At 33.5% G+C, this 13,808-nt stretch overlaps 1 protein-coding gene across 3 annotated transcripts in view; it reads right to left on the bottom strand.

The window, feature by feature from the left end:
• The window catches only part of LOC145690747 (aldo-keto reductase 1B-like), a 60,335-nt gene that overhangs the window by 26,190 nt on the left and 20,337 nt on the right, over positions 1-13,808 (bottom strand). For 2 of the 3 annotated variants that reach the window (XM_081765951.1, XM_081765962.1), the window contains exon 5: positions 8,466-8,672. In XM_081765951.1, the coding sequence (XP_081622077.1) occupies positions 8,466-8,672 (207 nt within the window). The remainder of the gene's footprint in view (positions 1-8,465; positions 8,673-13,808) is intronic. The other variant, XR_014132270.1, reaches the window with a different exon arrangement.

The following is a 13,808-nucleotide window of genomic DNA, read 5'->3' as shown; positions in this document are numbered from 1 at the left end:
GTATTGGTTTCAGAAACTACACCAGGAAATAGAGAGACGGTTTGTTGCGGTGGGTAGGACTAATTGCTTACCTACTGTATCATCTATTGTCGCGCTAGATGACTCATCTGACTCCAGACAAAATTCTTCTCTGTTGTGTCTGCTATTGTGCAGTGTGTGGCGGAGTGTGGTCTCTGAGCATTCGGCATTTTGTTGATTGTGTTTATTTACGTACTGTGCTGTTCTGGGAACAAAATCGGGTGTGTCTGTGTGTATATATGTGTGTGAGTGTGTGTTAATATATCAAAATGGAAGAAGTTACAGCCAGCACCTCTTTTAAGCGTAACAGTGGTCAAGTGTTGAAGAGCAAAGAAAGGGCTATTGTTATGAACGTGTTTAATTACGTAAAGCAGAAAAACCCGGGTAAAAGTATAACCTGTTTCGCGAGTGAAACATCTGAAGCCACGAAAACTTCCAGGACAACTGTTTTCAAAATTCGAAGCGAGTTATAACGTGGACCTTTAGTAACACCGAACAAGAAGCGATTAAGAAAGAAAATTGCAAAGAACAGTCGATTTGTAAAATATAATAAATTTGTTAACAGTGTGATCAGACAAAAGGTCCATAAGTTATTCTTTAGAAATTTGCCACCAACACTCAATTCCGTTCTCAAACAGGTGAATTCAGATCAGGGGCGGATCCAGGACAGACTTCTGGGGGGCGGTGGGTTGTCATACTGCTACTTTTAAGGGCTCCAAACTTTGGGATGGGTTTTATTTATATATAGAAAATAGGAAAGTTTTCTCTTCTGGGTAGGGGGGCAATCGCCCCACTGGATCCGCCCCTGATTCAGATCCCGATTGGCCGAACTTTAAAAGATCCACGTTCCACGTACGTTTAAAAGAGCTTGAATTTGTTCATGAGAAAAGACAAAGTAAGGCGATGCAGAGAGAATATTGTGTCGTTGCGTCACAAATATCTACGGCAAATAAGAAAATTTCGAAACCAAAATAGAAACATAGTATACATGGGCGAATCGTGGGTAAATATTGGGATGGCCGTGGATAAAGAGTGGAAAGACAAAACATATAGAAGGATATTTTACTACGTGAGTTGGCAACATCAGCCGGCAGTATAATAGAAGCGCGATCTGTTCTGCATTTGTTTTTAAATCTCAACTTGGCATCGCTGTTCCCATAAGACCAACAGTCCACTCTTAACTCTGGATAAGCTATACTTGTAACCAAGTAAAACACACTATTATAAGTGAAACTTTATATTTTTATATTTATTTTAAGATTTCTTTTACAGTTTTGTGTTCACTTGCTTAAACACCATAACCTATTGAAATCATAAGTTTTTTTTTTTTTACTAAATTCCTACTCATCTATTAAAGAACAGCCCACTTAACCTGAACACTACTTCTACACCCTAGTTTCTATCTACAATTTTACAATTACTCATCCGACTTAAACTGAACAGTTATTTATGTGTTTTCGCTGAGTCGGCATAGTTGAGAGGTTAATGTTTTCTGGCTCGAATCTTGAGGCAGGCCATTCTAATTGAGTCTTATTTAGTTTGAATATCCCTTTGCTCAGTCTTACGTGAATCCTGTGATATTATCTTTAAACATAGTCATATGTATCCTGACGACTCCCTTTTAAAATGTCTTTCCATTTTCTAACGTTAATACAGTAGTATTCTACCTTTATATAGACTCACGGTGCACTTTTCTGAGTGCCCATAGCATCAGTAATGTATTGTATATGATCGTTGTTGATGCCATTGCAGGCGCTGACAACAGTATGTCTCAAAATCGATTTTAACTTATTAGTAAAGCGGTCATGGTAAAAATAAAATGTGTCGAACATAGTCTAGATTTATACGCTTTCTGGGTGAGAAAATTTATTTTTAAATTCTAAAATCTCGCGACATGCCTTATGTGACTGTATGACACATAAGTTAGGAAAGGCTATGTTAATGTATTTAGCAGCATATTGCCTCATACAAGCTATATCATGAACTACATTAAATAATAATCTATTATATTCCATCATCACTATTTTATTTTTAGAACGAAAGCCTAGAAAGTAATTAATTAGGTTTAATACACAAATGAAACAAGTTGCTTAAATGAAAAATCTAACAATACCCACTGACTTTATGGCTAACTCGTTAAACGAAGAATGCCAAGTTGACGTTATACATGTTGGCTTTGAGAAGGCTTCCGACAGAGTAAGTCTCAAAATACTGTTAAACAAATTAAATCATTATCGTTTTTCTTCAGCCCTCATCATTTTTTCAACATATCTAAATGAACGTAAGCACACATTCGTCTATAAAGAATTTATATAAAATCAGTATTTCGCGTTATTAGGAGTTCCACAGGGCTCCAATCTAGGCTCTTTACTATTTCTATTATTTATCAACGATCTTCCAGATCACATACTCAATAGTGAAAAATTATTGTTCGCTGATCTCAAAATATACACCAAGATAAAATCTGTGCATGATTGTCTTGATTTACGACACGACTTCGAGAGTATTGCAAACTGGTGTTCAGTCAATAAACTTGGAGTAAACATAAACAAATGTAACGTATTATCATTCAGCAGAAACAAAAATACCCTTAAATATGATTACAAGCTTAGTAATATTTCTATAAGCAGACCTAATACAGTTAAAGATCAAGGTGTTACATTTGACCCGAAATTGACGTTTATTAAACACATTGAAAATGTTACTTCATGATGCTTATAAATTATTAAAATTCATAATTAGAAGTAGTAAGGATTTAAAAAATATTGCAATACTCTTGAAAATGTATTATTCATATGTACGCGCCAAGTTGGAATATGCTGTTGTGATTTGGAAACCTTTGCAACAAAAGTATCGCCAACAAATTGAAAGAGTTTAATCAAAATTTCTGAGATATTTGATATACTGTATAAACTAACTGGAATTTATTCCTCACTTGAAAGCCATAGTCATAAGTAGACAATTTTAATATTTACTTATAGAACAAAAGCGATATTGCCGATCTGATATTCTTACAAACAGTGTTTCTTCCAGACATATTTGTGGGGGCACTGCTCCTCGGAGCTCTGAGAGTGACCCCCGGATGAGGCCAAATGTAATATGTCTATAATATTACATAATAAATTGAATAGTACTAGCAGTGTGCCTTCCCGGAATTCTAAGCGTGCGCTCTCGGAACATTTTTTTCTGAAAGAAACACTGCCTTCAAAAAATAGTTAATAATGAATTCGATTGTTCAAACTTTATATTAACATTCTACTTCCATGTTCCTTCATTTAGAACTAGGACTAATAATACAGGTCTCTTCTATCGCACCAAGTCAACACCAATATAAGACTGAAGTCACCAATCTGGAGATTATGTTCTGTCTATCATGCGCGCCGACTACGTGGATGCTCCGGGGGCTCCAGCACCCACATAGATAATCTTGTGGGTGCGCTGCTCCCACAAGATTTTTTAGTTTGATAGAAACAAAATAAAATAAATATTTCTGACTTGTCATTATCAAAAAATAATAAGCAATTTTAAAACATTGAGATATAAGTTAAAATTTCTAACCTCTAAAACATAATTGTTTGTTTCATATGTATTTGTGCAAAGGCAACCAAGCAACACACTTAAGTTAGTCATTTTGCAGTTTATGTTCACAACAAAATCTTTGCACAGTTATTTCTGCAATACCGTAAGACGGGGTTACTTTGCACAAGATTTAAGGAATTTTAAAGAAAATCGCATGTAACTTATAAACGTAATGAAATATGACAGTGTATTTTAAAGATATAGTAGCTAGATATATAAGGAAAACATTAGCGCAAGTTCATTAGTAAACATTCAGTATGACCATAGTTATTGAAATATAAACTTTAATGCAAAGTAACTCCATAGTTGGAGTTCCTTTGCACAACATACAAAAAAGTATGTTCAACATAGGGCCTACGAACATAACGTTTCTGTGCAATGTTTTCGCTTCAGTATTTATACCTTTTAGTTTCTACAAAAACTGCATGCAGTTTACAAATATTGATATTAGAATGAGAGTACCGGTATCGATACTTAGTATGAATTACCAATATTTGTAAATAAAATTATGTATTTTCTGGTACCGACACAGGAACCACATTCTAATAGTTTAGCATATGTCCGACAAAAATCCCAACTCAGTAACAGAAAAAAAATCCCCGTAAACTGATTTGCCTCGGTTATTCCTTATGTCCAAGAATATCATCCCAACCGTAATCAGTAGAAGATTTACGGGGTTTGGAACTTTCAGGCTGAAGCCCACTCAAAATACGTTTTTTAAAAAATCTAATGTTAGTCATTCCTATGCGTATAAGTTTCAAGCTCCCCCCCAAAATTTAGTGATTTTTTTTAAAAAAATTAACAGACAAATCCTGACCAAAGCATATATTAACTAATAAATAATAGCGTTACAGTTTCGGCAAATTAACTTTGCCTTCATCAGACACATTATGAAATACAATTTCTAAGATTACAGCTTATATACTTCTTAAAATGAGAGGAGGTCATTCCATGAACCAATCATATTCCTCCTTTCCTTTAACAATATTTAATTAATACATATGCAACTTTTAATGATCAACTTTCACTTAAGAGCTAAACTTTTAATTGGCACACCTGTGTATGAATAACTTTCACTTTTGAAAAACATAAACTTTTAATTGTCTATCCACTGTTCAATACACCTTTTTTTACCTCTTCTTTCTTCTCTGTTTTATCCAATATCTTTCTCCACACATCATGTATATTTAGTCCATATTCCAATTCATAAGTTTCTCGCTTCCTTCCTTTCTTATCCATTCTGCCTATTTCCATTTTCTTATAATGCTTCTTTTCTCCTTTCCCAGCCCCTCTATGCCTTCCCAGTCTATTTCATGTCCTGTCTCCCTTACATGTTTATATATAGCGTTACTATCTCTCTTCAATCGAACGTCGTCCCTGTGCTGTTTAATCCTTTCTTGTAACCTCTTTCCTGTTTCCCCTATATAATTCATATCACATTCTTTGCATTTAATTCTATATACAACCCCTTCATCACTTATTTGAATCTCTGTTACCTTCCTTTTCCTCGTTCGCAATGCATCTAACATTCTTCTGCTACCTTTTCTGTACGTTCTTACTCCTCCTTTTCTCAATAAGTTTTTTAAGACTTCCGTTTTTTTCTCCTATGCTCTCTATCCCGAACCATCTTTTCTTTTCTTCTTCTCTATCTTCTCTTACTTCCTTCTCCCTTTTCTTTCTTGCTACTCTTCTTCAATCTATCCTCACTATATCCATTCTGCATTAATAAACTGTGAAATTTCTCTATGTCTTCTTTTCTCTTCTCATCATCACTGTCTATCATTTTTATCCTTCTCTCCATGTTTCTAATAAAGTTCCTTAAACTGCCTCTTCGTTCCTTCCGTTCGAGCAATTTGTGGGAAGGATAGAAGATAAAGAAAAAGGAATAAGCCTGGAGGTAGAATTACAGGAAGAGGGGAAAATAAACTTTTCAGATATGACAATAAGGAAAGTAGGAGGGAAATTCGAAACAACATGGTATAGAAAACAATGTTCAGCAGGTGTTTATGATGAAGGAACTAAAAGGAACTGTATTAGAAACATGGAGAGAAGGATAAAAATGATAGACAGTGATGACGAGAAGAGAAAAGAAGACATAGAGAAATTTCACAGTTTATTAATGCAGAATGGATATAGTGAGGATAGATTGAAGAAGAGTAGCAAGAAAGAAAAGGGAGAAGGAAGTAAGAGAAGATAGAGAAGAAGAAAAGAAAAGATGGTTCGGGATAGAGAGCATAGGAGAAAAAAACGGAAGTCTTAAAAAACTTATTGAGAAAAGGAGGAGTAAGAACGTACAGAAAAGGTAGCAGAAGAATGTTAGATGCATTGCGAACGAGGAAAAGGGAGGTAACAGAGATTCAAATAAGTGATGAAGGGGTTGTATATAGAATTAAATGCAAAGAATGTGATATGAATTATATAGGGGAAACAGGAAAGAGGTTACAAGAAAGGATTAAACAGCACAGGGACGACGTTCGATTGAAGAGAGATAGTAACGCTATATATAAACATGTAAGGGAGACAGGACATGAAATAGACTGGGAAGGCATAGAGGGGCTGGGAAAGGAGAAAAGAAGCATTATAAGAAAATGGAAATAGGCAGAATGGATAAGAAAGGAAGGAAGCGAGAAACTTATGAATTGGAATATGGACTAAATATACATGATGTGTGGAGAAAGATATTGGATAAAACAGAGAAGAAAGAAGAGGTAAAAAAAGGTGTATTGAACAGTGGATAGACAATTAAAAGTTTATGTTTTTCAAAAGTGAAAGTTATTCATACACAGGTGTGCCAATTAAAAGTTTAGCTCTTAAGTGAAAGTTGATCATTAAAAGTTGCATATGTATTAATTAAATATTGTTAAAGGAAAGGAGGAATATGATTGGTTCATGGAATGACCTCCTCTCATTTTAAGAAGTATATAAGCTGTAATCTTAGAAATTGTATTTCATAATGTGTCTGATGAAGGCAAAGTTAATTTGCCGAAACTGTAACGCTATTATTTATTAGTTAATATATGCTGTGGTCAGAATTTTTCTGATAATTTATACAAGAAGTTCCAAAGCTGGAACGAGTGGTATTCAGTTTTAAAAAAAAGTCTTTGTGAGTAAAAGCCCTCAAACTATTTTTCTGGATACGCCACTGTTCAGTGTTATAAGAGGTTCCAGTAGTAATAATTTCCTATCTAAACGGTATTTTGGACCGGTGCAAAGTAACCCCGATTAGAGGCTGAAACCGCCTTCTCCCAGTTTAACTTTTTTTATGACTTTAAAACTTTTCACCTTTCAATTTCAACTATTGCATCAAAGTCCCATTATACAGAGTAGTATTCTACGAGACTGACTAAACTTTGACGGAATTCTTGTACGTGATATCTTTCAAATTTTGGCGGCCTTTACAGTGACTGCTTTCTATACCTCTACAACAACAAACCCTCCGAGTAATTAAAACTGATGTTAACCGCCAACATTATAGCCAAAATACAGTTAGGTGTTCTATCTTACTATGGCAGTTGAAACTTCCTCTTTACAGTTCATGGTTTTACCGACAGAGTACTGTGAAACTTCATATTTTGTGCAGAGTAACCCATGATGTGCAAAGTAATCCTGTCTTACGGCACCATTAAAAATGATTGCTTTTATGAAGTCTTTTTCACTTTAATTTGTTCGAATTTGGTATTTTCTTTTAGCAACGTGTTGATAATATCATTGCCTCTTGCAATCATTGTGCGTCAGGTAAGTTGTTTAAAGTATACACTTAACGTTACGATTACGTATGTTGAGAATCTTCATTGCAGTAACTAAGGCTAGTTTTAGAGGGAAGCATTTATCGTACATTTCTCGTAGCAGATGTGCTGCCAAAAATCTCGAATAATATTCTATGGCATCAAAAGTATATGGTTCTTTTACACGGTAGAATTTTGATAAGCACTCGTCGTGACATAGCAAACAAATCACTGGAGAAGAGTGCAATTATGGCTCCGAAACTAAAAAGAGAGATTTCAGTCGCTATTTCTTCTAAAGCCCTTTGTCGCATATGCTTATTATGATACAAAGGACTTTTAACTTTGAGCAAACAAGGATGCTCCTCATATTTTTTAATCAGCATAACAATAGCATCCCTACTACAACTCATTTTTCTTTAATAAATTCAATTTCCCACACGAAACAAAGAGCATGGATATTTGGCACAAAATCTTTCGCTTCCTTTTAACACACCACGGCGCTGCAATCGGACCAGAAATGCTGGGGAAAATGCTACGAAATAGAGCAAGTTCTATCGACAAAAAATGTAAATGCCATAGGATATGGCATGGCATGTGCAATGCTATAGCATTTGCTACTTTACACGGTAGGATATCGATGATACGATTTTTGCTACGAGAAATGCTACGATAAATGCTTCCGTCTAAAACTAACCTTATCCTTAACCTAGGACCCATTTTTGAACCCTTTTCTTTTGTGCTTGAGTCAGCCGTGATACTGACTTAGTTAGGGCAGCCTCAACTTATCCTTATAGTACCGGTATATTTTACTTTATCACAGCACAGCCCTTCTTGACAATGTTCATAAAATATTTTAACTGAAAGGAAACCAATCAAAAAATATTGACAGTCCCCTGAAAACATAATACGACCCGCCATTGATATGCACCCACATAAATTTTGGAAATTCGGCGCCGTTGCTGTCTATAACAAATTATGCCAAAACATGATGAAATTGATACTTGTAATACAGTGCCCTATACGGTACTTAAAAAACTGTTCTAAAAATTAATTGTAATATTTCAACACGCTAATTAGGCATTTGCCTGTTGTATTGACAAATAAATAAACAAATCAATTAGAAATAAAATAAAAGTACCAAACCTGATACCGAATCAATATTTGAGCTGGCGTCTTTCTGTATTTGTCAGCTAAAGATTTGAGTTTCGTATCTTGTAACAACTGAGGGTCATCTGGTTTGGCCCAGGGACGATTTGGTGATCCCAAAGGACTATATCCAATCACAGTAATGTTTCTCGCTTTACAGAAGTCAATAAGTCTCTTTTGGTTCAGATAAGGATGACATTCGATCTGGAAATAGAAGAACAATTGTTAGGTTTATTAATTGTATTGTATTGCATTACGTAAACTTTATATAGTTAATATGTTCACTGCTAAGGATAGATTTGAACCTATACATGAGCGTTTATGAAACCATGAATATATTATTCTAAACAACAAAATTCAAAACTATCGTAGAAACCAGCCATTGGCACAGTTTAATCTTAAGATCCACTTTTGCGCATTACGACCACGTGAAATAAATCTTCAACATGAATCCATGAGATGTGAGTTCCACAGCTAACTGGCTATGGGACTTTGGTGAAAAAGTACATTAGATCCATTTTAGTTTCATTTCAGACACCCTGTTAATATTCTTTCAACGTTCACTGAGATGAGAAAATTATTCATAATAGACATTCAGTCTGTGATTCAACCAAAGAAAAGAACGTAAAAATATACACAAGAAATAGTTTAAACCTTGTAACTAATCGTCATCTTGGGAAATTGAAGATGGCGGCAACTGTAACGGATGAAGTGCTTCGTTATTAGTGAAAAAATAATTATAGAATTACTGTGCATAAGCAGCCATACTTCATACTTTTATTAGTGAACGTCAATTTATATGGGTTCTAAAAAGTGAAAAATTAAAAACTAAAATGTAAAATGTAAAGTGATACTTTTATTGAGTGTTCAGTGACGTTAGTTAAAACAACATGGATTATTCCAGAAACAAAGAAATGGAAACTGTAGGGAAAAATGGACCCCCTTATTTTAAGTGAAAAAATAAATGAGCAAGCTGTCTTAATTTTAAGATAAGTTAATAGTAGTAAGATTTTCCAGCAAATAATATTAAGTAGGGTAGGGTTGTATATATAATATAGTGTTAAGGCATTAGGTTTAGATATTTTAGCTTATTTCTTGTTAGGGTTAAGGCTCATTTACAAATGGCGGAAAGCCTCCAGATAATTAATGATCAAGTGAATGGTATAGATTTAATTAGTTCTACAGGTAATCCTTCTAATAAGGACAACATCAGTACAAGTAATGAAACTAAAATGGAAGTGTCATACGAAAATGATAACAATAAATCAATGACTACTAAGTCAAAAGGTGAAATACAAAATAACATGTACCAAAATCATCATCTTGCCCCATATTTTGTATTTCTTAAATCGAATGATAAAGAGTTGGGAAAAGTGCACCCAATGGGAATAAGCAGGAAATTGTATCTAGCAGAAATTAATGGAATCATGAATTTCCAGACAATTGGCAAAAATCTAATTAAGGTAACTTTTGATTCAGGCAAGAATGCAAATGCATTCTTAACACACGATATTATAAAGAATAATAATTGGTCAGCGTTCATTCCGACACACGCTGTGTCATCTATGGATAATTAGAAATGTAGATCCAGATATTAGCACGGATGAACTGTTAACAGATATAGAGTGTTCAATAGAAATTTCATCTGTTAGGCGCATATTTAAAATGATAAAGACAAAAAGAGAGTCCCTACGGGAACAGTAGTATTGACATTCAATACTCAATATCTACCGAGAGACTGCAAACTTTACTACCAAAAATTAGACATAGAACCGTATATACCACAAGTAAGACAATGCTCCAAATGTCTCTTATTTGGTCACATCCAAAAAAATTGTAAATCTAGTAACACACGTTGCAAAAAATGTGGGGAAAAACATGAAATTGAGACCTGTACGTCATCATTAAAATGTTTTCACTGTAAAGAAACCCATGAGGCTGACTCGAAAGAATGTAGTGAATATCAACGTCAACGCAATATAATCCACCTAATGGCTACAAACCGTATCTCATTTAATGAGGCTAGTAAGTAAAAAACGTAAAGAATTAGAAGAGGATGAGGGGGAGGGAGACTCCATGATAATACAATCTGACACACCTTGGATGGTTTTTAGTCGACAAGACCCTTCGAGTTCTAAAACTACAACAAAGACGCATATTACTTCACAAATTAAGAAAAGAGGGCTACCCACGTCATCTAATGAAAAATACAAAGAACAATCTTTCGCTTTTTCAAATAAAAGCAAAGATCAATCTTCATATCACAGTGCAAGTAATTATTTTAAGTAATCGAATAATTCCACTCCTAATACAGAAAAAATAATTAAAATTAAAGAAGGTCTATCAAAAATTCTCAACACTTCATTATTAATAGTACCAACCATTTCATATAAAAGTATTACAACTTCAAATGTACCGGTTAGGGTACAAAGATCTGTAAGTGCCGTAAGTGGCATAAATCATTCTAATAGTAGTCAACTGACAAAACACAATTATTCATTCACCAACAAAACAAACAATAAATTCACACAAGGAACACAACCTTCCACACAGTCAAATAATGTAATTTTTAATTCAGAAAATCAAAACAATAACACCCAACTTAAATCGTTTAAAAAACGTAAAGAATTAGAAGAGGATGAGGGGGAGGGAGACTCCATGATAATACAATCTGACACACCTTGGATGGTTTTTAGTCGACAAGACCCTTCGAGTTCTAAAACTACAACAAAGACGCATATTACTTCACAAATTAAGAAAAGAGGGCTACCCACGTCATCTAATGAAAAATACAAAGAACAATCTTTCGCTTTTTCAAATAAAAGCAAAGATCAATCTTCATATCACAGTGCAAGTAATTATTTTAAGTAATCGAATAATTCCACTCCTAATACAGAAAAAATAATTAAAATTAAAGAAGGTCTACCAAAAATTCTCAACACTTCATTATTAATACAAAATATCAGCCAGTCCCCAGAGCACATTCAAAATATAATAGAACAAATCCTTCTTTTGGTTACATAATGGCAATCAAGTCAAATAAAGTCTTAACTTTGTTACAATGGAATGCACAAAGTCTAAAGGGGAAATTACACTTATTACAATTACTCATCAACATTTATAATCCTCACTTAATTCTTATCCAAGAATCATGGACAAAGGCAAACTCACCTCTAAAAATTCCAGGTTATGTTATTTATGAAAATTTAAGATATGATGGTTATGGGGGTGTAGCCGTTGGTATTAAGTCAGATATTCCACACTCGAATATAAATTTCAACATGTTAGTATTACCACAAAAAACACAAATTATAGGTATAAAAATATCAAACATTTCAATTATTAATATATACTCTCCTCCTAATGTCATTCCTTCAACCAAGGTCTGGAATGATATTTTTAGACAAGTTCAAAAGCCATACATAATAGCGTCAGATTGTAATACTCACTCAATCTTATGGGGGAGTTCTCATACAAACTCTGCCGGACGAAATCTTCAAACGGCATTAACTAAAAATAAATCAATTTACTTAAATGATGGTACACCCACTCGACTTACATTAAACAACAATAGTGCTCCTGATGTAACTATTACCAGCTTAGATTTATATCTAAATTGTAATTGGAGTGTTTTTTATAATCCAATGGGTAGTGATCATTTCCCTATTATTACTCAACTAACAAGTAATAACAGTAATCAATTATCACATATCAATTTGGTGCCTGATAGATTGCAAAAAGAAAAACTTCATTATATACCTCATTCTTTAAATTGGTCCCTATATTCTTCCAATTCCGAATTTTTCTTCAATAATCACCAGACATCTCATAGTAATCAATCTATAGACAAGAGTATCAATAAATTTACAGACTCAATCAATCATATAGCAGATTCTTCGGGGGAAAATTCTTTATCTTGGGCTAATAAAAAGAGTAAACGCAAACAAACAAGGAATATATACAAAAAACCTTTTTGGTGGAACTCGGAATGTCAAAAATGGGTAAATTTGTGTCATTTATATCTTAGAAATTATTTCAAGGCTAAAACAAATGAGAATTTTGCAAAGTATCAAAAAATAAAAGCAAAAATGAAACAAAATTTATTAAATTTCAGGAAACAACATTGGGAAGAATTTTGCAATAAACTTTCACCATCAACATCTTGGCCAAATATTTGGAAATATCTTAAGAAACAAACTCATCCAGTTCAATCAGCGATAATCTCATTTGACGAAAATAATAATACATGGATAGATGAGTTTCACAGGAAAATAACACCATCTTATGTAAACCCTGATAGGAAATCAATAATACAAGCCCTCATAAACAACAGACAAGATATGAATAACATAAATGTAACGTCACCTTTCTCGATGGATGAATTTCTCCTTGCACTTCAGCAACAAAAACGGGATACAACTCCTGGGCATGATGGAGTGAGATACTCACATATTAGAAATTTACATATTTCAGGTATCAAAATCCTTTTGAATATGTTTAACAAAATCTGGGAATATTCGCTTATTCCAAAGCCATGGAAAAAATATTGATAGTGCCAATAAAAAAACGAAAAAATACGTAGGCCAGGCTGATAGTTACAGGCCTATAGCCTTAACTTCCTGTATATTAAAATTATTTGAACAACTACTATTAAATAGGCTAATGTGGTACATAGAATATAATAATATATTTCCTCCAAACTTAGTAGGTTTCCGTAAAAATTTCTCCAGTTTAGATGCAATAGGATCATTAATCATAGATGTATGGACAGCATTTCAACAAAAACAGTCAGTAATAGCCATAAGTTTAGATATTAAGGGAGCATATGATAATGTAATATTAGAAAATTTAATTAATTACATGTATAAAATTAAAATTCATTCAAAATGTGTACGTATTATACACAATTTACTTATAAATAGAGAAATATCTATCAAATTAGGCAGATATTGTAATGCTCCTAGACAGACATCTAAAGGTGTAAGTCAGGGTAGTAAACTTAGCCCTATACTATTCAATATCTATATATTAGAGTTAATTAATCTGATAAAAAAACATGGTAAGGTGTTTGCTTATGCAGACGACATCATTTTTTACATAACTACATCTAATATTCAAAAAGACTTGAAAACATTAGAATTAGTCATGAGGGATATTATAGGATGGTGCGATAATAATGGTTTTACCATAGATGGGAATAAAACTAATCTCATTGTATTTTCAAGGAAAAGAAAAATCCCAAATATCAGTATTAATATAGCTAATTTAGAAATTAAACAAAAATCTAGTATTAAATATTTAGGACTTAATTTGGACTCTAGACTTCATTGGACGTCGCAC

The sequence above is a fragment of the Thermobia domestica genome, chromosome 1, assembly GCF_964235325.1.
Source record: "Thermobia domestica chromosome 1, izTheDome1.hap1.1, whole genome shotgun sequence".
NCBI classification, from domain to species: domain Eukaryota; kingdom Metazoa; phylum Arthropoda; class Insecta; order Zygentoma; family Lepismatidae; genus Thermobia; species Thermobia domestica.
Note: the sequence above shows the minus strand (reverse complement) of the source record. Positions and strands in the feature narration are given on the sequence as shown.